This window comes from Seriola lalandi, unplaced genomic scaffold (assembly GCF_002814215.2).
Source record: "Seriola lalandi dorsalis isolate HSWRI2012SDOR001 ecotype SW California unplaced genomic scaffold, Sedor1 jcf7180002053900, whole genome shotgun sequence".
NCBI lineage: Eukaryota > Metazoa > Chordata > Actinopteri > Carangiformes > Carangidae > Seriola > Seriola lalandi.
In genome coordinates, this window is record NW_019524453.1 from 151,944 (window position 1) to 177,875 (window position 25,932).

At 40.1% G+C, this 25,932-nt stretch overlaps 1 protein-coding gene, 1 long non-coding RNA gene and 1 pseudogene across 4 annotated transcripts in view; 1 reads left to right on the forward strand and 2 right to left on the reverse strand.

Moving 5' to 3' along the window:
* Window positions 1-52: 52 nt before the first annotated feature.
* Window positions 53-25,932, forward strand: part of LOC147819361 (uncharacterized) — a 93,561-nt gene continuing 67,681 nt past the window's right edge. For all 3 annotated transcript variants that reach the window (XR_015437002.1, XR_015437000.1, XR_015437001.1), the window contains exons 1-2: window positions 53-138; window positions 1,329-1,471. This is a non-coding gene — a long non-coding RNA (uncharacterized LOC147819361). The remainder of the gene's footprint in view (window positions 139-1,328; window positions 1,472-25,932) is intronic.
* LOC147819362 (secretory phospholipase A2 receptor-like) lies at window positions 2,237-3,395 on the reverse strand (annotated as a pseudogene).
* Window positions 4,858-23,151, reverse strand: LOC111652078 (hematopoietic progenitor cell antigen CD34). Its single transcript, XM_023402212.2, has 8 exons — window positions 22,937-23,151; window positions 13,039-13,146; window positions 12,082-12,353; window positions 11,212-11,328; window positions 9,410-9,530; window positions 8,743-8,795; window positions 7,568-7,717; window positions 4,858-6,084 (listed from the first exon to the last, which is right to left on the reverse strand). The coding sequence occupies exons 1-8, from the start codon at window positions 23,025-23,027 to the stop codon at window positions 5,896-5,898; spliced, it is 1,101 nt and encodes a 366-aa protein (XP_023257980.1). The 5' UTR covers window positions 23,028-23,151; the 3' UTR covers window positions 4,858-5,895.

The window sequence follows — 25,932 nt, forward strand, 5'->3', positions numbered from 1 at the left end:
TACTGTCCGTTACGGTAATTGTCACGTTACGTCACTCGCGTTACATCACTGCCGAGACCAGGATAAAAAAAAAGAAACTTCAGTTTTTCACTGCATTTGTTTTCGTTCCTTTGGGGTCACAAACTTACAGTCTTTCAAGTAAGTAGACGTATGTTTAAACTGGTGCCTCGTGAAGGATGGGCCTAGCAATTTTCAGAAAACCGCTATGAAAATGTCTTAATTCGGTTTCAAATGCAAAAAACACAAAAACTCTCAAAATGTTTGAAAAAAGAACAAGCTAACGTCTCTTTTAACAGTTGCCTAGCAGCAACGTTCCTACATGACAAACCGTCTAAACATCAAGCATATTGAAAACTCAATTTTTTAATGTCAAAAATAACACACAATGAGTTTGATTTTGCAGCAGTGGTTCACATAGTCTCTCCGGGACTTATCAGGAAAGCACTAGTTAGTCCATGTGGTTGTTTGATATCAACCTGATCTGATAGCTGAAATGACACAAGACTGCCAGTAGGTGGAGATACAGTCTTAACAATTCTGCTTTGCTGGAAACACAGTTATCACATAGTTGAAGTTTTGCTTTAACTAAATCAGAATCTTCACAGGTTGTTCTTCCATGCAGTCAAACTGTTGGTGAATAAATTCTCTCTTGCATGGAGGTACCTATGAGTGTTGGAGGAAAGTATATAAATTCAATGAGATGATTGTGTTCCTCATGAATATTTCCATTTATGTTACTTTACATCTCTACCCCAGTAAAAATGTACTTTTTTACCCTTGTACATACAAACATTTGAAAGCTACTATTACTAGTTTGCAGGTTCAGGTTTTTACTTGCAATACCTTGACTACTACTGACCTTGAGTACTAGTGCTTTGAAGGCATGTGTACATTTTGTGACCAATATGTCCATACTTTTGCTTAGGAAAGATCTTTAATGCAGGGCTTTAACTTTGCTGAAATCCTTTTACCTGAGTAAAGGGTTTGAATACTTCTTCAACTACTGCTTATAGATTAGGCTGCTTGGCTGAGTTTGGAAAGTCTGGGATTGTTTGACAGCTGCATCTGATCATTTCCATCTAGAAATGTTTGCAGTGGCTATATGTATAAAGTTTCCTTGAGCAAAGTACTGAACTGCAAATTGATCCCAAAATTTGTGTAGGAATGTGTAGGAAAATATGAATGCAAAATGAGTGGAGAAATAATTGCTCAAGAAGAACTGTAAACCATGGAGACCAAATGGTAGCCCTGATTTTGTGACAAATGAGATATTTGATGTTATTGTAAAAGCACTGACATTTCACATATTGGGATATTTGTTGTTGTAGGAATGATCTTCAGTGATGGAGTGATGACGCCTTGTTCGGAGTCATTGCCAAGCTGCTATTGGCAAACACCACGCTGACCTTTGCATCTACTCAGCTTTACAGCAGCTGTACAGACAGTGGTAGCCTCTACCCCAGTGGGCTTGGTAAGTGAACCATTACTGCAGGCATGTATAGGCTGTCAGAGTGTAACAACAAGGGTTGAAAAAGGTCACATCAGCTAGTATGACATCAGTGGTTAATTTGCAGTGGCTACACCAACTACACACTCTAACACACACACATGCAGAGTCAGACTTTTTACACACGCATACTCCCTCTCCAGAGTATCCACACGCAGAATGAAAGGTGACCTTGTGACCATGTGCTGTGTGATTGAATTTTCATGGCCATTGGGAGCCACTTAGGTCATTGTCTTTTTGTACAAAAATACTTGCTGGCACTAGCAGCGGACCATTACTGACAGTAACAACAACAATTCCTTGTTGTTGGTAGTTTGTTGTTAAGATACAGATTTATACCGACGATTTTTGATTTTGATATAAAGGAGATCCAAATATTACGTTGAAAATGCTGCAAATATATGCTGTATGAGGGGGACTATCTTTCATTTAGGATGGTACACCAGACTAAATAATTAATGTTAGGACGACGATTGATTTCAAACTGGAAACCTCTTCTGTTTTGTCAACACATCCATCCACCATTTAGTATTTATAATCTTTACTGTACTCATTGTGTCTTCTTTAAATTAAAAACAAAAGTTAGATAACTATTTAATAACTACTTGCATTAAGAATTAGTAAATTGATACAATAGAACATGTAAATTTGCAAGATATCTACATGACAAGACTGATAAGCAGGCAATGACCCAGAATAAAACTATTTGATTACTGTATTTATGTAAAATAATTCACCAGTAACATGCATAACATAGAATTACAGTTGAATCAATATCACGTCATAGTAATTTCAGCTCTTAATATGTTTGTAAAGACATGGATATATATCAATATCAGGCATCGATTATAGTACAAATAATTTTCTAAGGTGCTCAGGGAACTAAGGTATCCTATCTTTTCCTCACATTTATAGATCATTCTCTATTATTTTGGAAAGAAAACATACTTAAAACAGCTTACATACCTTGGATAAATATATGGTCTGTCATACATTTGTCAGTTGTCATTTGTCAAACATTGCAGTGTGTACAGTATGTTTCAGGACATGCTTAAGTATTATATATATATTTAATTGAAGTTGAATTTGTTGACACAGTCCTGGCTGTCCCAGTGCTGTCCCTCCAGTGAGAGGGCCCCACAGTGGTGACCCCTGTTTGGGCACTGCTGTGTCTTCCCTTGGCTCCAGGCCTTGTACTCCATTTTTTCCCCGTCCACCCAAAGCCAGCTGCCAGCCAGGTAGCGCAGGCCAATCCACACATGGCCCTTCTGGGCTTCCCTGCTAGTATGCAGGGTTTTAGCCAGAGCAGGATCCAGAGGGCAGGCTGACCAGGTCACTGTCCTGGCGCTGACACTGCTCCATCGCCTTCTCCCGTGTCTTGTTTTCCGTCACCAAAACCAGGTTGCTGTTAAAACAGTAGAACGGGAATTTGTCCATCTCACAGTTCCCTCTTTACCAGCCATTTCTGTTCTGTACCACACATCTGTTGTCATCACTTGACTTTTGCAGTCTTGACCAGTTGAGGAACGATGCAGTTTTCCCTTCCGACCACTTCCAAGTATCTTTTGCATCTTTGTAGAGACCAATCCAGGCATCAGGAAGCCTTTCTGACCCTGCAATCTTGAAGAATTCTCCCTGTTTCTCCTGGCTGTTGATTGAAGACAGATCAGCGTAATACCTTCTGCAAATCTTTCTGGCCTCTAACCAATTCATTTTAAGAGGGACATAAATATCCCTTCCAAAGAAGGCACCCAGGACCACCTTGAACAGACCTGTGAGAATGAGAAACCTGATAGCACTTTTCTTCATGTTGACTTGATGTTGAGGTTCCCTTCTGTGGATATTATGTCATCCTATCAAGGATCTTTAGGGCTCTTGAAGGAGCAGCAAGCACCCATTCAGAGTGTATCCTAGGCTGTTATGAAAATACACAGCAAAGCATACACAGGCGTAATGATACAAATTGAGGGCATTCAACTGTTCACAACTTAGGCTGAATGGGAAATATCAACTGAAGGTTGTCTTTATTTTGTTGCCAAATATTTACGTCATTCCCAAACTTCTGTCCTACCCATTTAGACCAGATAATGATTATGACACAAAACTCTAACATAGTTTATTTTTCTTCCACTCTGCATGTGAAATCTTGGCATCTTTCACTTGCTCAAAATTTTTTATTCCTATACATGATGCACAGAGCTTATTAATTGGATTGGTTTTGGTGTTGAGACTGGCCTTATTTCTGGTCTCAATCAGACATGACCAATCTGCATTAAATTCTTGTCACTGAGGTTATAAAATTGGTTCTTTACAATTCTATAAACTTCAGACAATATAATTAAGTTTTGCACAAGCTTCAAAATAATGTATGAACATAGAGCTCCTCAAACCGACAAATATTTAAAATTGTTGTTGTTGTTGTTGGGTTTGTCTCCTCCCTCTAATGTACACGCAACTCAGGAATCACCATTATTGCAATGGCTTCACTGAAACACATTGTTAATGGTGTGTTTTGAATAAAAGATTTGCTTTTTCACTATGAACATTCAAACTACAGTGTTTAGCACTGCAGGCGATTTTCTGCTCTGTCTTAGTCAAAACATTGATTTGCATTTCAATAGAAACCATGACTGAAAACTTTGTGTAATCTAACCATGTAATCATAGAATTTTCTTGTACGAGTGTTAAATTCCATTATTCTTTGAAATCTTTGACATTTGCTTCATTTAAGACAAGAACCTTGTATTAAATTTTGAAAGTGATAATCAAGTTCAAGTGTCTATTTTAAAACAAGCTCATTTAATTTGTCATTGCCTTGGGTGGAGATAAAATCATGAATAGTTTGCTTGCAGTAAGTCAAATTTTAGTTAATTAGTTTTCAGGGACCAAGAGACTGCTGCTTTGCATGAAAGGATGTGTTTGCTGAAGTTTTTAACAGTTTAAAGGAGCTTTGTAGACAGTCTGTAGTATTTAACAGCTGTATGTTTAGATGATGGGTTAGGGTTAACTTTAGGAGACCATAGATCTTAGATATACAGTATAAATATATATATGTGTGTTTATAATCCTAAACTTACCATCCAGAGCTGTACCCTCGTGTGAATCCACTTAAAGCTTACTTATGCAAGAGACAGTTGCATTTGCATGCTAGTGCTTAAGTGCTCAGTTGGTTATTCCCTTCAGAGAGGCGTGTGTGTGTGTGTGTGTGTGTGTGTGTGTGTGTGCGCGCGCGCGCGCGCGCGCGCGTGTGTGTGTGTGCGCGTTGTTAGTAACTGTGATCCACTGATGTAATTTTTTTTATATCAACAAGGAGATAAAGGCAGTCTTTGGAATGCTGAACGTGCCACATGTTGTGTTGGAATTTCATGGTAGAGATTTTATTTACCAGCCTTGAAACTTGAAATTCCCAAAGACAGTGGAAACAATATGAAAAATTTGAAGTTGCTTTAAAAAAAAAAAACTGTACATTATGTCATTATGAAAATCACTGCACACAACACAAAAACCTTTCCTTATTAAACTTTGACCAAAGGTCAGTAGTTATCAAGGTTTAGTTGTTCATTATGTTATTCAGTAAAACCAAAGATCAATCTTGCTGCTTGCTATCTAACTATTTTTGTATGTTGCTAATACTGGTTTCTATTTTTTTTCTACGACAGATGTTAGCACTGGTAAGATTTTTATTACAGTTTGACAATTTATGAGAAATATAGCCAACTTTCAATAAATTCAAACTTGGGTATCTCTTATTTTTCACTTATTTTTGCCCATCTCACACTTTATAGGTCTAACGAAGTTAAGGCAAATAGTAAAGTTACAAAAAAAAAACATTTCCTGAATCACATAGAGAAAAAACAATCAAGCAGTGAGCATCAGTCCTTTTTACAACAGCACAGAAACTGGTCTCCTTTCACCTGCCTGGCTTCATTGGTTTCATTGCCCCACAGAAGTGGATTGAAATAATAGAGCATCCTCTGCTTCTTCGTCATGGATCAACAGCACATATTTGGCATTATTTTGGTGATTCTACAATGATTTCTACTAGACTGAAGTGAGGGCAGCTAACAAATCCCAGTCAGGGCCCTGCTGATCAGTCTCAGTCCCAAACACAGCGTCTGTAGTCTCCTCTTGACACCAGCAAAGGCCAGTCATCCCAAGCTTTTCACATTACAGGCATTGTCATTATCGTCATAGTGATGAGCTTCATCATTGTCGTCATCATTGTCCCGGAAGGAGAAGAGGAGAGTAGGAGGGGAGATGAACTTATTGGGTGGATTCATGTTTAGTTTGTCTCAGTGTGTGGACAGTCTTTGAGGCAGCAGAGGGGCTTGTGGATTGTGTGTCCCAGTGGGTGATGGTTAGAAGAGGAGGTGGGTGGGTGTCATGATTCACATTTCAGTGTCAGCCACAGGGGTCTGGGTCTGGGAGTGTCCGTTAGTGGTGGGGGCGGGATTGGTCCCATTTTCTGGTGGAGACTCTCCATTGGCAGTGAGCTTGTCAAGGGGCTCCTGGGGCAGGGGGGCCACAGACACCAGTGTATTAGCTTGGTTCTCCTCATCCACCTGGAAAGACTCCGCCTAAGGAGAGTACAGAGGCATGACTTGAGAACAGAGTTTATGGAGTTTAACACACTAGGTTTAAAGCAGACAAGTTACTCTGTGCAAATATAACATGCAAACAAGCAGGGAAGTGTGTGATTGAGAATGGATTTGTTTTTGTGGGTGGTGTTCAAAAATAAATAAACGCATTCTTCATGAATGAGGTTTATGGGTTTCAGCTGTGTGTGCACTCAGTAGGGTGTTGGTAATTCTCGTATTTATAAGAGGTTAACAAAAGGTGAACAAGCTTGTTGTTTTACTTTCTATCTGTAGATATTAACCGTTTGTAAGTGACTTGGTGAGGTGCTCTGTCTGCCAGCAAGGACTTTGTGGATGATATTTAATGCTTATGACAGAAACTTATTGGTTGTTTCAGGTAAACCATTGCGTGGGTGTGCCACCATATGTAAACACTTTTAAATGATGTCATGAGCTCTACAGAAAAAATTGAAAACTAAAACCATCTGTAGAACCATCTGTTGAAGTTGAAACAGCTTCAGTGTTTCCCGCAGAATTTAAATGACTTTGTGACAAATAACTGAACAATATCTACAGTTTCATTGCTTCACGCTGTGTCAAATAAATAACAACCCTCTCTGACTCAGGCTGGTCAGTGAGGATTGATCACATATTATAATTGGCCAGTGAACCCAGTTCCAGCACATGCAGGCAGCACACTGAATGACAGGAACATACATGGGGTGGTAAAGAGATTGACAGGAATGTTAAAAACTTCATGGATTTTTTGATGGTCCACCAGCCCACTGATGCAGCGGGATTTCTCCCGGTGCTCCCGATGGCTAGTTAACTAAGGCAGACAGATCTGTTGTCAATGTGTTTGTGAGAAGGAGAGAGAGGGGCAATGCACCACGCATAGCTCTATGATGAAATAAGAGTTTACCCATTTGAAATAGTAGAAAAAAAAAATAGACAATCAAATTGTGGCAGGCTGCCACAAATAAATCAATGTATTGGAAACACTGAGCTTAATGCTGCTTTGAGTTAAGAGACATGGGAGTCCAGCATGTCCTCCTCGAGTCAGGAATTGACCGGAGGCTAACCATACATTTAACCTCTTATTTTCTAATTAAACAGTCACTGTGTAAAGTTTCAGCAGTGCGCTTAATTTTGTGGGGCCACATTATCTTAGGTTCGGCCAACAAGGGATTGTTTTACTGCCAGCCCATAATGCTTTTGTTTACACACAAAGTAGCACTGAAGAGGGAAATACAACATAGAAAGAAGATGAAGGTTCAAGTGGGATGTCTTTTAATGTAACCAGGGTTTCTGTAAGTACACTCTGTAAGGGTTGACCTCATGAGTCCATTTAAATTTAACTTAAACAAGATGATAATAATGGTGTCTATGATGTAATAATAATGTTACCATTGATGTTTAACAAAAACAGAATTTTCACTCACTTTGCATTAACAGTGTGAAATACCTCCTCTAATCTACTCACCAGTCTCACTCCTTTTGAGTTCTTGCGGTGGGTCTTGAGGTAATAACCGGCTACCAGCAGTGCAGCCAGCAACAGGCCAGTTAGTAGCAAGGTAACCAGTACCAACTTAGAGTTCTTTCCCCAGCGAGGAACAGCTTCCTCCACATCAGTCTGAAACCAATATTGACAACAAAATAACAATCGTCAAATGGTCACGTTGTGCGCCTAAACTAAATCAAAAACTATAGTGCAAGCAAGCTGTACAAACTGAAGCTGACACACGTGGACTCTGTTCAGACCTGGGAGAGACATGTGGAGTGGCATGTTAATGTGTGAACTGACTTATTTAGAGCTGTCCACTCTAAGATGAGATCTCGGTTACCTATGACACATGTTAATGCCAGGTCTGAACAGGGCCATGAAGAGATTAGATAGATTCAGTGCAGATGTGTTTTGACACCTTCATAATCCGGTTATTGCTGTCTCCTCTATCTTAACTGAAAGTGAGCAAAAACAACTCCACCCAAAAGGCTTTGTTTATGAAGACGTACTGTACCCACAGAATTGGTAGTATTTCCTCTTGCTTTAAGGCAGCGACAAAAATATGCCAATGTGCAGACTGTAGACAGTATAATAAAGAGAGACTGTTTTCCTGAAAAACTGGTAAATAAGGTTGTGCGGTGTACAGTGGAGTAAGGAGGGAAATGCAGTGTACGTCAAATACAGAGACAGACAGACACACCCATAACCCGAGATTGTCCCCAAGGTACTAGAAAAAATGTTTTGCAGCTGACAAATGGATTGTTTGTGGGATTTTTGTTTGTCACACAAACTGTCATCCTGGCAGCTTGAAGCCTTTGGATAACTCCGGGAGTGTTTTTCTTCTGCCTAGTGTATTTTCCCATCTAGTTCGATTATGAGTCAACCAGCAAATAGAAGGTGGCTGAGTCTAGTGGATATACCTTTTTGCTATAGTCTGTGTATTTTATGGGACATTTATTGTGCTTGGTATGATTTACCATTTTGGCTGGATATGACATTGAGTCCATGCCCATAGCAAAGTCACAAACCTCAGTGCTCTTGGAGAATAATCGCAATCCTGTTTATTTTTATTATATTTAAAAATAAAAGTGGGACAGATAAATATTCATGTGTAGATTGTACATTTCTACAATAAAATATAAGTGGTACTTTACCTTATCTTTGATGTTGTCATTGTTGAACTTGTTAGCCATGCCTGCAACATCAGCTGCAAATTAAAAAACAAAAGTTTTTCCAGTTATAGTAGGCTACATTTTTATTCACAGAGAAGTGGAGTTGGAGATACAACTTAACTAAAACCATAACTCCCAGGTGAAATTTTATTCGCCAAGAGCTGTCTCCAGCAATGGAAAGCAACACCAATGTTAACTTGTTTTGTGTCTATTTTACTTTCTAAGTTATTTTTCTCTACTGACCTTCTGACCTTTCTCTACTGCTAACCAGCTAGTCATTTTCCAATTCTGCATCACTGTAGCGTCCAGACTTCCCTGAGGAAGTAGCGCTGCTCAGAGGGTGTATTATCACCTGTTGTCTTGTAAATGCAATGAAGCGCTTGGCAAAACTTCTAAGTAAATAACATTGGCTATGTAGCAATAGCAAAACTTAGAAATATTTCCTTTAAAGTTAGGAGTAAAGAAGCTGATATTAATGCAGGTTTAGAGGGAACTAAAATTTCTACTTTGAAAAACCTAAAGACCTTAACAAGGGCTGCTCATCAGAGGATAAAAACTCTGACTATCATTTGAAAACTTATGAGGTATAGCAATATGTTTTGTCACTATTGTTTTTAGTCATGTTAATTACCACAAGTAAAGTACTGACCTTCAACATACTTTCCGGACACAATGATTTCATCAGAGTTGTCTGCCTGGTAGATCTCTAGTTTACAGTCTTCACCACACAGCTCCTGCAGAACACTTTCAAACTTCACTTTGGTGTCTTCCTGCAAAGAGAAAATTTAAGGTAATTAGTAGTGAAAACATTTTAATTTCAACATAGGAGTGGTGTCATTTATCAAATTCTAAATTACACATTCCACAATGTGACATTCATTTCTAATCCCAAATCTGTAGCTCTAAACCCGACATACTAAACCTTCAATACTGCCTTGAATCTTCCACTCCTCTAATCCCTCCCTCTCTTTCTTCAACTTTTTTGTCTAAAACGCAATAAGGGCTATCACAGCCTTGTGCATGTCCTTTTCCTTGATGTAATCTGATCCAAGCGTCTGCCACACTGTAGAGGCCCTTGATCCCAGCTAAGGAGTGGACAGCAGAATTTCTTACAAGACCGTGTAGGGCAGGACACAGTGACCCCTGTCTGGTAATCTTTGCCTGAAGAAGCTCTCTGTGTTTTTTAAGGCATTGTTACATTTGCTTTTGGTCATTTCGCTGCTGCAGCTCCAAAATTGCATAAATTGAGACACTAGATGAACCTAGACCTGCTTTATTTACTATCATCCTATCTATCATCCTTTCATACAGTATCTCAGATAAAAATACCAAACGCCATTACTCAAATATCCCACTCCTCAAACAACACAGGGGTCAAAGCCTTCAGATCCTCCTCAGTCCTTTAGTTGTCCACATTTAACAATGTTACATTACATAATAATGTGTTTAAGAAACATTTAGATAGCCTGCTTTACAGGCAAATAGGATGGCAGTTTAAACCAATTTAGGTTAAACCATGATTTCTTTAAAATTACATTGCAACAAGCATCAAACCTGGTTTCAAACAGAATTCATTTTAGATCTCAGACAGATTTTATGGTAATTTCGGGCTTGTTGAGTATGGTTGATGTCTTTGTCTGAGTACACCAGGACCTCTCTGATGTATATTTTGCAGCTTACAGCTGTTTATGCATCGTATAAAGGTTAAATAATGCATTTACTGCTCAGGCTATGAGAGGTGTAGCAAGCGGAAATCACTTCTAGTGGGTTCAGGCCTCAAAGCCGTGGTACCTGTTGACCTCAAAGCTGTTATCCTGGGAAGCTGAAGAATCTGTGGTTTTGAACACAAACACACACACACACACACACACACACACACACACACACACACACACACTCACACACACACCCACACGGCCGCTTCAGGCCTCCATACATTACACATTCTACAGCAGCAGTGAGCCTACCCACTGTGCTCCCTTCCCTCTGCCCTCGCAGCTCAATCTATGCCCTGGCTGAGATGCAGCAGAAATCTTTTGGATTTTCCTTCTCATAAAAGAAGTAGACATTAAAAAGCATGGACACAGTTTTTCTCTAGCTTCACAGATTTATAGGCAGCTGTCACCGCCTCTTAAACAGGGAAGAATTTCCTACTGTGCTCATGTTTAGCAATCTGACAGCCAACTTGCCTGGCATCAAAACAAAGCTGCAGACTATTTTCCTTTCCAGCACTGTTTTTTTTTTTTTTGTGTAAGTGTGTATGTGCATCAATATTTTGACCTCCTGCAGGGTCATATGGCCCCTTCAAGAGTCTATGCTGCCCTCTCTGCATCTCGGCAAAACCACTAAAATTTAAGCCTTTTCTTTCTGTTCTGTCTCACAAACATTTTTAAAATTCTTTATGAGCAGATACATAAGACACAGACAGAAGGAGATGTTTTTTGAACTTACACAGCTGGAGGTGGCTTTGAGTTTCAGACTGACAGCGTTTTTGTCCTGGACCGTCTCTTTGGGGACACAGACAACATCATCCTGTGGCACTGGCACTGGAACGGGCACGGGCACTGGCTGCAGAGAGAAACCAAAACTCTGTAATTCTTCTCACCATTAGGATCGGGACTGCTGTATGGCGTCGGCTTCGGCCAAAATTATACTTGAGTTATTAGGTTTGTGGTCAGTGCCTTTTTAACATGCTGCAATACACAGAATGTTACTGGTGGACATTTTGATATCAATACTTCTGACTTCTTTCTCTATTATACAGATCTTTTTTTAATTTATGTTTTGATTCTATTTAAAATGATCAAGGAGAAAATCCAAATGTATACCTACAGTACAGCATACTCGGGTGGATAATAAACTTGTTTGACCATCTCAGAAAAACTAAAGGAAGTCAAAGAGTCCCACTAGTTGTGCGATTGAGTATCTGCAAATCATACAATACAAATTTGTGTCCAAATTTTGTCTGGAAGGACAGCATTTGTAAACAAGAGAAAACAAAAGGTGGCCTGTGAAGACGCAGTTCTCATTAATATGAAATGCACCCTCATTTTCTTATGCAAAAAGTAGTACCACTCTTCATTTTCTACTTAAAGCACAATCATTTGCAAATATGTCACATGTTAGCATCATTTGAAACATTTGAAATATGATGCACAAAAAAGTTTTTGCTTCCAAAAAAAAAAGTAAACAAATATTAATTGATGCTGATTCAGTATAAATTCTTGCATCTGACTGTTATTCTGAGCTCTGTATTTAAAATAACTGACATCACTTTATGACAGACTAAGTGATCTGAAGGACTACTTTATATCATCTTACCACTGGCTTGTTCCTGGGGCCATCGCCTCTGGAAGGCATAGGTGCTGGGGTTTCTGCTTCCACTATGAAGGGTATGACGCTATGTGCCACGACTGTGAACTGAGTTCCCTCTTCCGCTGCCTCCTCTGGAGCTGCAGGGCTGCTGTTTTCATTGTGTACGTCTCCTGTCTCTTCCGTTTCCTCTGTAGCTGTTGCTGCTGTAGTCTGTTCATGCGGTTCTACAGATTCCATAGTAGGGAAAACCAAGATTTGTTCCTGTGGATCCTCTGGCTCTGAAAAAGCAATTTATCTTAAATGTTTAGTTTGTTAGATATGAAAACAGCACGCAACTTTCAGGTGTTAGCAACAGTAGAATATGTATTTTGGGGTTTGATTTCAAAGTTGATGTGGACACATGGGTAGGCTGTGTTTTCAGGGAATGCTTTGAGGTTGTTGTACACTTTATTTTGAAAAGTGATTTTTATCAATCCAGCCAAAATAAGGTGATGAGCACAAACAATTTGTGCAACCCAGGGCCTTAGTAACACTTAAAATGTTGATATTCTGGATTGTATGTTAATGAGATCAAATTTATGAGGCTGATCTGGTGCAGTACTGCTTATCTAGGACTTGATGTTGCTCTAGCCTGCCTTGCATTTGTTCATACAACCTTTATAATGTTGGATCAATCGAATGTTATAGTGCTATTGAAACATGAACTGCTCTAGGGGCACATAGTTGAGTTTGGTTACATTAACAGAGGAAGGGCCTGAGGTTTTAATGCATGAACTCTGTTAGTTAATTCACTCACCCCAAATGCATTTTAATTAACGTACATAGTCTGACTGTCAAACAAGTTGATATTTTATCGACTTAATTTTTACCCTTTGAATCAGTCCCATCAGTGCAGCTCTTTGCACTGACAAATCAAGCCACAGCGTAAACCTATGAGATATTTTTATAGTCAGTGTTTCTTACCAGGAGCTTCAGTTGTCTTTGGAATCATGTCTCCTCCTACATATGCATCTGTCTCCACAGATGTCGCAGTTGCTGTGACAACTTCCTCATCCTGTGCCACGACTCCTGCTGTAAAACCAGAATAAAGCCCCATGTCACTTTGTTTATAAACCAGGTAAAAGTTCTCATTGATATTGTCTAATTCTAGATGCAATAGCATATACTGTAATTAAAACAGTGGCAAACAGTTAAAATCATTTTAAGATATTGGTCAAATGATCCATCTCAAACCAACAAAGTTACTTATGTTTTACAAAGCTTAGTGACAGTGTAACTCTTATCAGTTTTGTCAGCATCTGAATTTATGGATGTGCTGTGCAGTAGGACATTACAGCAACTCTCACAATATGAACTCAAATCGATGAGTCTGTGCAACGCTGTGGAACTGTCTATAATTAAGAAGCCATTGGTGGACTAATTCCTCTGCACAGCATGAGCAAATAAACCACCCTTCAGTACGAGACCTGAGCCAGCCAAAAGCTCTGACCTCATGCTCACTCCCACTGGGACAAATGAGCTTCTCAGGGAAATCAGTTGTCCCATGGCAAACATGCTGTGAGCTACACACTGGACACTAGACTTGTGCAATATAGTTTACAATGTTTGTTATGATAAAAACGTGCTGTGGAGCAGAGTGGTTCAGTTTGAACTAGATAGACTGACGAACTGTCAATCAAATCAAAGAGTTCTGTTTAGTTTTTAACCGCTTTATGAAATTGTCTGTTTGCAGCGCTGGTTTAATTTTTCTATGCCTATGCTACAAACCCCACTGGCATTAGAGATGTGTTGAATTAATATGCATTATGTTGGCAATTTGATCAGGTCAGCAGTACCAACAGTTTGACTTCCAATGCATATGGCCTTCAGCAAAAATGAATACATTTATGCTTTCAAAGCTGCACAAGGCAACTTTGCCATTTTACATGCTCCCAATAACGGCGAGACATGAATTTATGAATATTTTCATAATCGGCATCTAGCAATGTTAGTAAATTGTGTGGAAAATTTGTGATCACTCTATCATAAGAGATCAACAGAAGAAAAATGTCTAGCTCTGTTTGTCTAGCTCTGTTTTCTCTGGATGGAGCTGATGTTTTAGAGAGCAGTTTTTCATTTTGTATTTTGCTTCTGTTTTAGTTCATCACTGTTTGAAGGCAAAGAAGTGTTCATACCCAACACCAGATTGTCCTAGGGATCTGTTGCGTCTTAGGGAAAAAAGACATGTTCTTGTTAAGCTGGTAAGAATCGTGACTTTTAGAAAAGTATCATTCCTAGAGGTTGTTTTAAGTACAGCTCCGCAGAAGAATCATGAGGTATTTTCCCACATCTCATTATCGTTCTGCAGGAGTGATTTAATAAAGTTGTAATGTAAGGTAGCTCAGATGGACTACAGTTTTCACCAGTGTGGTGTCTTAATGTCAATTATCACCTTAACACATGAACTCATACAGTGGTTGAGAGCTCTTCTGAGGGCTCACTGTAGGATTTCTGTGTCCCTAGAGGCTGCTGGAAGATTAGGTAATAGATCTTATTGCAGTGGATAACTGAAGCTGTCTTATCCATTGATCACATCATGAAGTCATTTACTTTGAAATGCAATCTCCCTCACTCTGAGTTTTTTTCAAAAGATCCTGTGGGTACAGTGACTCACTTAAGGTTGGGCATGAATAGGATATACAAAATAAGTTTCTGAAATAAATTAATGCTAGTGGAATGATTTTCCATCAACCCTGTTAAACCGTTGAATGCCCTGATTAAATGTGCTACTGAAAGGTGCCAGGTAATGATTCCTTTGAAAACATCACTTTTTCCAAATTTTTGAATTATGTAATAGGCTATTGTACCATTTTCCATTTTCAGGGAGCCTCATGACTTTGGGGAAGGAGTCCTCGATAAATTACAGTACTACATCAAAGTCTTGATAGGGGTTTTCTAGTCAGGTTCTTTCTGTTGTAAATGTTTTGTAATAACCTGGATAACTTTCAGGGCATGGTTCTCTGTGCTAATTTATAAAATATGCCACCACACCCTGCAGTCACAGAACTAGTGGACCTCGGGTCATTATTGCTGTAATTTGCTCAGGTCAAATTGCAATCGTAGGATCCAGAAGTCGAACCAGAATAACCAGAATGCATTCTCCTTACCCAGATCTCCATCTCTCGCTCTAACAACAACAGCATTACCTCATTCTCAAAACATTCCCATAATGTCTTACCTCTGCAGATCTCATTACCTCTCTTTCTCTCACTTTCTCATTCCTCGCTGGTTGTCAGATTATGCTTGTGACTGATTTCTGTTTTTTAATTGCAGTGTGCTGCAACAAAATGTTTGACTTTGTTTTAAGTTTGCACATTTGTGATTTTATCCGATAAATTGTTGCCTCGTTTTTTTTATTTAATAGTTGTATAAAATCCAAAAAACTTCTGCTCATGCTAAACTCCTACTACACTCCTACTACTGATATTAAAATGCCATCTTTATGTAGTATAGTACACATCAGTTACAAGAGGGGATTACCTGCTCCTGTAGGACAGACCAAAACGATCACTTAATTCATGCTACAGACCGTTTAAATGTTTCTAAGGATCTTGGCAAAATGGTGAAAACTCAGTGTCATTGGAACATTCCTGTAATGTTGGCTACACTCTGTTGTCTTCTAGTGGCCGGCTCACTGTCTCCAGTCACTTCTTGAGGTTTCCACACATGGGGCACATATATTCAAACAATGGTGACACTGTGACACAAGGGCACTGACTTCCTTAGATAAATCAATGTGACAGACAGGTGCCACAAGTACTGAGTAAACGCTGTGTGTGCTGTGCTAGCAGGTGGGGCCGTAATCTCCAAGGAGGTCTTCAAGCATGCTTAGTTTTAGCAACTGTCCATTGCAGCTGTCTGTCATACAGCATTAATGCAAGGGAAAAAAATCTTCTACACCTTCTGAGAGTCTCAATTGAATGGGAAAATACAGTCGCTGCCCTACCCATGTCAAGTCTATAATAGCTCAGTTGTAGACATGCTCAAGTTTCACTATGGAGCCAGAATGTTGCCAAATTTAGTGCCAGATCTCAGTCTGCTTGGTGTTTCTAGTTTACCATCAGGAGCGTTAGTGTGGACGTGGACCAGCAGCAGGTCAAGGACTCCCTAACCTTGTCTTTTTTAGACTCCTTCCCCATCATGTAGCCTACAGCTGCCATCCCTCCTCCATCTCTGGGTGGTCTGTTTGTTTATTTTACTGGAAAGGACGAGGTTCACAATTGGTGAGATGGTCAGGCATAAATCAGGTTTTCTCATACAAATGTGATACACAGGAGTGGCAGAGTGCAGAGGCTAAAATGTGAAATGTACTGTGAAATGTAAACTCTGTGATCACTTTCTGTCATTCTGTGAGTTGTAGCAGACGAGATGGTCAAACCTTTGTCAGTGGTGTTGTAAAATAAAAAGTCTAAGGATACACACACTGTTGCTGATTGCTATGTTTAGTTTTGAGTAACAGTCTCTGATAGAACATTTGTTTGAAATATTGTGTTGAGTTACTGGTAGGGACTTTGTTATTCCTCTAGGACTAGAATAGCACTGGTAATATTTAAAGCAGTTTAAAGCATTTACACAGCATATTTTTGAGTTTGGAGTATTAAGGGGGGATTTTAAATCTCTACTGTAAAAGGCAGCTGTGTTTTAATAGTCATATGCTAATGATGTCATGGCACCTCATGCCTCTTTGTAAAGCTTGCCCGATAATTTTCCTAAAGCTTCAGACACCGCTGACACAGCCAGTCAACTCTATCCAGCATCTGACCCACCATCACTCATTTCACACAAACTATCCTGACAGACCAGAGCCCAGATGGAATGAATCATCTGCATATAATTGCCTCTCATGACCAACATTCACAGAAACAGCATGATCTGAGTGACTGTCTTTTATTGTTTTGTTTTGATTGTCCTGGTTCAACGCGGAGTTCCTCTGAATAAACTGTACCTTCACGCTGTAATTAATGTGGGGTCTCCGGTGTTCTCTGCAGCCCCCAGCACACTTCCTCACAGTGTGACCTCTGAACCCATTACTGCCTTCCTGGCCTCCACCCTCCACTCACTTACTCAACAGCAGCCACAGCTAAAGGTGATTTTACTGTACAATTGCACTAATGTATACATATACGCTTAGACGGTCACAACCCTTGAGCCCTGCATCACCACATATGTCCACCCAGACTTGTCTTTCATTCCTTCTCTTTATGTAATGTTCCAAAGCGGCCAAAACATCAGTCATCGGTCGCGTGTCTTGCCATTATTGCACAAACACAATAAACGTAACCCAGTCATCCTAATCAGCCCTGACTCCATATGTTATACAGCGTGGGACTTGACTTCATTGCTGTCTTGAAGATTTTCCCACCAGATTGCTCTGAGTGACGGCTGTGGTCTGGGAATGCTCCACCCCACACCCCCCATCTCTTGGGACTCTGGATGGAGGAATGCAGCAGGCTTTGGAAGAAGCCTGCAGTTCCACGCCTTCCTTCCTCCCAGCTCTCCCTGTATGCTAGCCCTCTCCCAGTCACGCATAGCTAATCCCAGGCATCTATCAAGGTGAGATGCAGGCCTTCGCACCTCCCACACCGTATAGTGTAATATAAAACAACGCGCCAAGAGTCATATGCTAACAGCTCATTTCTCTCCCATGGCCCCAGAAAGCTTTGCATGCCTTCTGTCTCTTAGGCTTCATGGTGTATCTCATGGCTAAACATGCACAACTTCCGCATTAAGGCGCATGTGTTCATGACATAACTTTGCATTTGTGCTTCTTGTGCCTCTCTTAATGGCCTTAAGTCTGAAAACTCTACAAGTAGAGTACTTCATTTACTAAGTTTGTTCTACTTCTTCTAATGCATGCACCTATTCATCTGTATATGTAAAACATAAAACAGCTGTTGGATGTTTTCACTGGGTAGACCCTCTAGTCCCAGCCTGGCTTCCAGAGACGCCGTGTGCTACATTTTCAGTAGAGACAAACCCTAAAAATATGGCCTTATATCTCTGGAGCCCCTGGCCTCTCCTTCCATCTGTTGAGAAAAACCCTGTGCTGTGTAATGGGGCATGGGGAGGTGATAACGGTGTGTGGACCACCAACAAGTCCCAACCCTTCCTGACACATACAGAATGCTACAGTTACCATATGGTATAGTGCTTTTGTAAAACGAAGACACTCATTTATCTTAGAATGTTATAAATTAAGTTGACAGCTGCGACCAGTGCCAAAATCCAGTTTTCTGTTGGTTTTGAAGCTGAATGGAGATGTCTTAACTGTTCTGACTGAGTGTGTGAGAGTCTGTCCAGCTAAGACGGCTTCTATAAACACTCTTAAGATATATCACCGCCCCTTTTCTCTCAGGGTTATAGTACATATTCCTGTGAATATTCCTTGTGTATTTATCTACAGCATGTGTATGAATGCGTTCCACTGTCTTGAATGAGTGGGATCTTTGGTTATGATGATTGATATGAATCCCATGAAGTCCCCAGTGTCATACTTGCATTCTGGTTGATCACCATCAGGTCAACAGCCACCAATATTAACCAATTATGAAACCATTATGTTTTCAGAGTAGTATTTAAGTTTGATTTTGATAAGGTAATTGAAGTGCAGGTGTTCTTAACTGTAAAGTGCCTTCTATGGAGCAAAACACAATACATACACTTACTGTGAATAATGTTATACAGCACAAACGTGCTTAATTTTTCTGCCATCAAGTGGAATTTTACTCATTCTACTTCCTTTGGACCTGGCCCGAATTTCTAGTGTCAAAGTGCCTCTTTAGAGGGATTAGGGTTAGTCAACGTGACTCTTAGACACGTTGACTAACTGTAACCCTAACCCTCTTTATAGGCACTTTGACATCACTCTGGCATCATTTGGATAGAAATTTAATCCAAGAGCACAGCTCCTCCAGCCCGCCCCAAACATTCCTCACTCACAACATGGATTATGTGATACCTTTTCGTTTGAAATTTGTCAGTCTGGCCTCTGAATTATGTAATTTCTTAAATGGCACTATAAGAACCTGCAGAAAGAATTATTATAATTGAATTTGGATTCACTTTCCTCCAAATGTGGCTGCAAAAGTTAATCAGAAGTTTATATTTATAATAAACATGTGCAATGTTATTTTTCCTCATCTTATTCAGTCTCATAAGTGGTTTCCTCTTGTGGCATTTCCAGACAGTATTCTGCATTAGTGAACGCACCATTCATTCAGTGTTGTTTTCTTAATGAGTCCTCTCATTTTTTAATATCCTGCTGCTCTGAAAGAATCTAAATTTTAGAGTTAAGAGCGCACAGAAGAATGTGACATTGGAACCCAGTCCCTCAGGGTTAAACATGCTCTGCAACTCTACCCTCTTTGAAACAACAGACTGCTGACCCCACTATGCTGACCCACCCCACTGCGCCCCCACCCCTGTCGTTCCTGTCACAGCGATTAATAGCAGAACCTAGGCCATTCTCCTCTCTTGGCAGGAAAGCAACTGGATCTCATGGTTTCAATCAGGCACTTGAAGCCGCACTTACTTAACCAAGTTTGCTCAGCTGCAGTGATCACCCAACCCAACCCTGAGGCCGCTGCAGCTCCTTATCGAGAGCATGATGCATGTTTCTAGGGACCACAATCAGGAAACATGACATCTGTTTTCAATTGGCAGCATTATATCACCCCACCTCGCCCCTATCCCCCCCCACCACCCCCAACACACACACACACTCACAATTGACCACTACAGTTTAACTGCCTTGTGCCTTACCTTGAATGAGCCTGTCTGTTTTGAGTGTACGCAGGTAGACTGTAGGGGATCCTGTTGCAGAGTGAGGCATATGTGGCTGTCAATAGCTTGGGGGCTCAACATTGATTTTATCCAGAAAGAATTTGAGTCATTCTATATCTTTCAAAAATCTACCAGAGTAATTGCTTGCACACATATCCAAGGGTGGTATTGAAAAAACGGCTATAATAGGCCATTAAGATGCTGAACTGAAGTGCACTTAGTCGATGTGCAAAGATTTGTTCTCTGCTTTAAAACATCAATTGCTTTCATTTATGTTTTTTTTCAGTATGTGATGCTATCTGATACTCTAGCCTGACATCCCTCTCCTTTCTATATATCTAATTTATAGATCAGGGCACATCCCAGCACCATATGTTTGATACAACAGCTTGTTTAGCTCTACCATATCAGCACTTATTGTATGTGAATACAAACATTAAATACAGGCTGGAAAAAGTTCAAAGACGGAGCTGTTAAGAGCTGAGTGGAAAAGCAGCTTTCTCTTATTAGGAGAGGATGGAAAACACTATCCTAAGTGAAAAATCGCGTGTGTGTGTGTGTGTGCGCACCCGCGTGCGTGCATGTGCACACCCAGATATCTACTTTCCACCATTGGCTTGCTCTGTGCTATTTTCTTCGTGAGAGGATTGAGAGCTCTGTTGTTGACATTGTTTCTACGATTCTTTGGTGCATCTGTTACTTCTATGGGTACAACACAAACAATGATTTCCATAATTACATGCTCTGGGGTTTGCAGCAAGGTTGGGCTGGGTTCCTGCTTAACTAGAGAACCTCCTAAAACCACTTCACAGCACAGGCAGAGCTTAAACCGTATTACGAAAATTCTTTGTAAGTACAGTTTTCAGATATTTAAACTGAGACCTTCCAAGCATGCGACATTCCAGTCATGTCACTGACAACAAAGTTAATGTAAGCATGTTCCTTTCTCTGTGCATTGCTTCAGCTCACGCCTCTCAGCGCTTTTCCAAAAGAAGTCTGCTAAACAGCCTCAACAGGGGTTTTCCCCCAGTGTTTCTGATCATCTCCTGTTTAGCCTCTGCTGCCCAGACCCCCCTTCAGGTTGTCTGGGTAACCGTTACGCTCACCAGCATCTGTGAATCTGATGTGACCTCATCATAGTAAAGTTGTTCAGTAAGCCCATCTTTCCACTACTTGCATAACTCTGCTCTGCTCCCATCACCCAGATTGACAAGACAATTCAGCAAGAGGGATTTTTGTCTGACTCCAGAGGCAGATGTTTTACCCTCTAGTTTACTCAAGTGGTCTTCTTTTTCTTGGCTGTGTTTCCAATCTGCATGAAATCTGATATTTGCTCCACTGCCATTCATCTTTTTTGACACACACATATGGCCCAACTGCAGTTTGTCACATGTTTTCAGTTGCTTTGTTTTTTTCAGGGAAGATAAACATTGCAGTGTGCATCAATAGATGGATTTTTTTTCTTCTCAAAAGCAAAATAAAAGCTTTTTCTGCCTCTGGTTTAAAGTCTATAGGTTGAAATGATGTCAAGGCAGTTTTCTTTTCCAAAGCAGATATAACTTCTTCTCACTGCTGATGATCTCATCCCCATAAGCTATATCCCATGAACAAGACAGGAGGTTTGAATTAAGCAGTTTAGTGTGTGGTTCATTTCCAGCCACAACAGAGAGCACTTCAAATGGTAAAAAAGCTATAGGTCATTCTCAGCTCTGTTTTTTGACATCCTGGACTCGCCTTGTGTTTATTTTGATCAGAACTTGGCTTGAGACAGCTCATCTTTCTCCACATGGTTCATCTCTTAATTTTCTTCCTACCACAGCAGACAGTTTATGGGCTAAACTGGACTGAAATCCCACGTTTGAATTAATCTACATCTGAGAGCTTATGGAAATATTCAAGCAGTATTTTTACATTTGTAAAAACATATACTGCACTCATTACCTTAGTTGGTCCTGTTTTTAAGGTCTTGATTTCTTTTTGAATGAGTTTTGACTTTGTCTTGGCTTTAACTAATGTAAACTCAGTTTAAACTCAGACTGAATTCAGATGCTGTATCCTCTGCCTCTGCTTGATAGAAATCAATGAAAAAGTTCATCATGGTGATCATATATAGAGAATAAGTGATTCAAACTCAACAACGAATACTTAAAAAAATTGATGATTCAAATTTGGATTGCTTAAATTGATGTTAATGTACTGTAGATGACTAATGCTTTTAGAGGATAAATAAATAAATCAGATTATATCATGAGATGTAAACAATTTTTATATTGCTATAATCATTCTTATATGGATCTCAGCCATATCGCCTTTACGCATAGTTTAACATCAGTCATCCTTGATGCCTCTCTAAAAGCACCTACTATATCAGCACAGCCACATTTGAAATGCACATTAACAACCAAACTCCACACCCTCCTCTCATGCACGTTTCAAGTGGCCTCACATTACAACCAGCTAAATATAAATACACACATTTCTCAATGTCTTTGAAGATCATGGGAATCAGGTCAATGAAATAGCAAGCATAGCAACAGAAGACAGTTCACAAATGATTCAAAACTGAACAGTAAAAGGCAAAAACAACATTTATGAAAACATGCAGAAAGCTGGAAAGTGCTAAGTTCAGAATAGGGATCTTAACTTCAAATCATCATTTAAAACTTCCCTAATCCTCCACAAAATTAAAAACCCCTCTCTCTAAAATGATTGCTTTGTTTGCAGAGGTATTCTCCACAGTAATGTTTTTCTCTTAGCATGGGGGGGGGGGGACATCTTTATCAAACCCTTCTCAAAACACATAAAGCCTCATATGTTAAAGATTGGTTTTCAGTGTGAAGATAAGTATTTTAGCATTCCAGCAAGTAAAAGGGTTGTAGGGTTAAAACCTGGATTCAACTCAAAGACCATTCAAACAAACACTTCTCTACTCCAACCCCACCCCTGCTGGCCCTCCCTCTCCCATTGTAGATAGCAACACAATCCCTGAGAAGTTTACCGTTTTTTTTTTGTTTTGTTTTGTTTCTTTTTTACTACTTACCATTTAAAAGTGAGGCGATGAGTAGCAAAGCAAAAGCCAACATTTTGCAGGGCTGTTCTGGTCTCTTTGCAGATGATGCTGCCATTCTCATCCTGAGCGCGCACACGTCCGATGGGTGGGAGTGAAAAGAGAGGGAAAGGAAAAGAGAGAGGCTAAAGCTGGTTAAGCCTGAGCAGTTTAGGGTTTCCTCTTACCCAGAGTGGGACAGGGTGGATAAAGCGCCACTTGTGTTCTGTCAGTTTTTATATAGCCCCCCCCCCCCCCACCGAGGCCCTGCCCTACACCCTATCTTCCGCTGGTTACTTTAACCCTTCCTCTGTACCCCCACCCCTTTAGAAGAGGGAGCCAGGCAGATGGAGGGAAGGAGGAGAATGGAGTCTTGTTGGGATGTTGTGTATTTTTAAAAAAGAGAAACTACGTGCAGCATTCTTCAAATACCTCTCAATGTTTACACTTGCATATAGCCATTAAATAAGCAATTCCCCTGCATCAATCATCGTTTATAACTGGGCTGCAGCGTGTGTGATGTCTGTTATAGCACTGCAGAAAATGCTTTAGTGATCAATGCTCATTACTTCATCCCTTGCTCTCACTGAGTTAAACATGTCTGCTTGAACTGTGAACCCTGTCTGGATGGGAGGAGTAATCCTACTCACAATAAAAGGTGATAGCGGACAATAGGCTGTGACACTCTGGTCCTTAATAGGCTTATAGAGATAGACTGTTGAGCAGAATAATCATACTCGAAACGAAGGTGTGATCCACTGTTATGTTAATGTTATTAATCCATTTCAGTGGCCCGAAGCCCCCACCACTCAGCAAGGCCATCAATCAACAACCGCTCTCCCAGTAGTGAAGACACCACAGGATCCGCTTAAACTATTCACACTTCCACAGAGTCCCCATAGCACCCAGCCCCCTCCCCTGCAACTTGCTTGAGGATCTTTGCTTTACTTTTGTTAGCTCTTTTGCTAGCTGTTCTCATGCTCTGTGCAAATCAAACATCTGGAACCAATAGTAAAGGTATGCTAAATGACTTGTTAAAAAATAGGCCCCGCCCTCTTGGACAAAGAAAAAAGTAGCAACAACAGTGAGTCGGGATAAATAAACTGAACCACAGCTAAACCTTACATGCTTGAGAAACAGTCTTGTAATTTGATACCATTTCTAGTGCCCGAAGTCCCCCTGTCCCTGTTTTGGCCCCATCCCCCGCCCCCCCATCTCCCCATTTCCTCCCAGTTCCCCCCACCAGCACTAACCCTTCCTCCTCGACAGTCCCCTATCAAACATTCAGCTCAAACAGCAGGGCGTTGAGGTGAGCAATTGGCCCCTCACTGTGACTCGAGATGAGCTTTGCTGAAAATCCCAAGAAAAAAAGCAGCAGCGTGCCCATTACAGTGGGCACAGCTGGACAACAGCAGTCATGTCACTCCAGTAAAACATTCATTAGACTGTTAGCTAGTTAAGTGTTTCTGCTACTGGGGTCCCCATGAATCAAAGCTTCCTGTCAGATGGCAGTAAGGCACAGAATAGACCTTTTACCCTCAACCAAGGGCAACAGGACTAACCCTTTTTCCTTATGTTTTTTTCATGCACCGTTTTTTCTTTTCTTCTTGCAAAGAAATTAACACTTTCATATTTTACCTAGTTTTTTGTGTCTTTATTTGAAATGAATGCTTCATCATTTGGTATTGCTCTTCCATAAAGCTAATTCACAATAGACAGATTTAAAAATGAATGTCAGAGGCTGAGATATCCCAATTTTGATCATGAGTAAGATCGGTTTCAAGTTCAAACTTTATTATTTTAATCTGGTTTTTGGTATTACTGTATTCTGATGGTGATGATAAATCATTGTGTGCAGGTACAGTCAGAACGCCTTTACCCTCAATCATTAGACACTCTGTTTCCTGTCTGTCTTCTCAATGGCTGTAGCTCAGGGTCACAGAGTAGCTTGTCATGGTCACGGAGCAGGAAACCAACACAGACAGCAAGTGCGTACCTCCTAAGACCTTACAGAAAGCCAATCTGGAAAACATTTCTACCACTGGCATCCTGTGAGTTAAATCCTATAGGCCTCGCTTCAAATTGCTTTATTTGTTTATAGTATATTGACTGTTCTGCACATCTGTTGCAGCTTATGGAGTTTGAAAACAGCCTTGTTTTTCCTTTTAGCCGCTGCACTGTTTCTTCAGTTACAGTACATTGCAATTACCATATATCTGCTGGTGTCATAGATTGTTTCTGACAGCAGTGTGTATTTTTGTTTTAACTTGCAAGTGTGTCTTAACCAGATTTGATGGTTGTGTTTTTTAGTTCCATGCATTGTGAATCTACACCTTGGAGCATGTGTGTTAAATACTTTCTGAAATCAGTGATGGGATGTCTCAGGAGAATACGCAACAGGGTTCAATATCAAAAGAGAAAAAAGAGAAGCATTGCGCTTTTGTGTTTGTACTTTCTCACCAGGAGTCCCCTTTAGATTTACCATATACTTTTAAAGACCACAAAAATCCTGAACTGTTCTCAAACATTTTGTGAATTTTCCTTTCCTTTTCCACCTTTTTCTTATGTTTTTTTTCTTTTCTCTGTTGCACATACACACTTTTTGTGACAGGAACAATCAAAGCAAATGCATTCACACATGAGCATCTATTTCTGATCTCAAAAAGAAAACATTCAAAAAAAGCTTATTGACTTTTCTTAAGTCTGGGGACAAACTGCTGAGAAAAAGACACCTACCTAACCTGTTTTCTCAGTGCAGGAACAATTAGAACAAATGTTATTATTATTATTATTATAATACAGTTTTTTCAGGGTATAAACGAGAATATAGCCTATCTTGGTGGTTCATTTTGCACTTAAGATCAACATTTTTAAATATGTCAGTGAGCATTACTAATAATGTTATGGCATATAACTCCTCAAACCATGCTGAGGAAGGCGCTTCAAACAGCCTGGCTCGATTCTGACTGTAAATTTCACATCTTGGATGT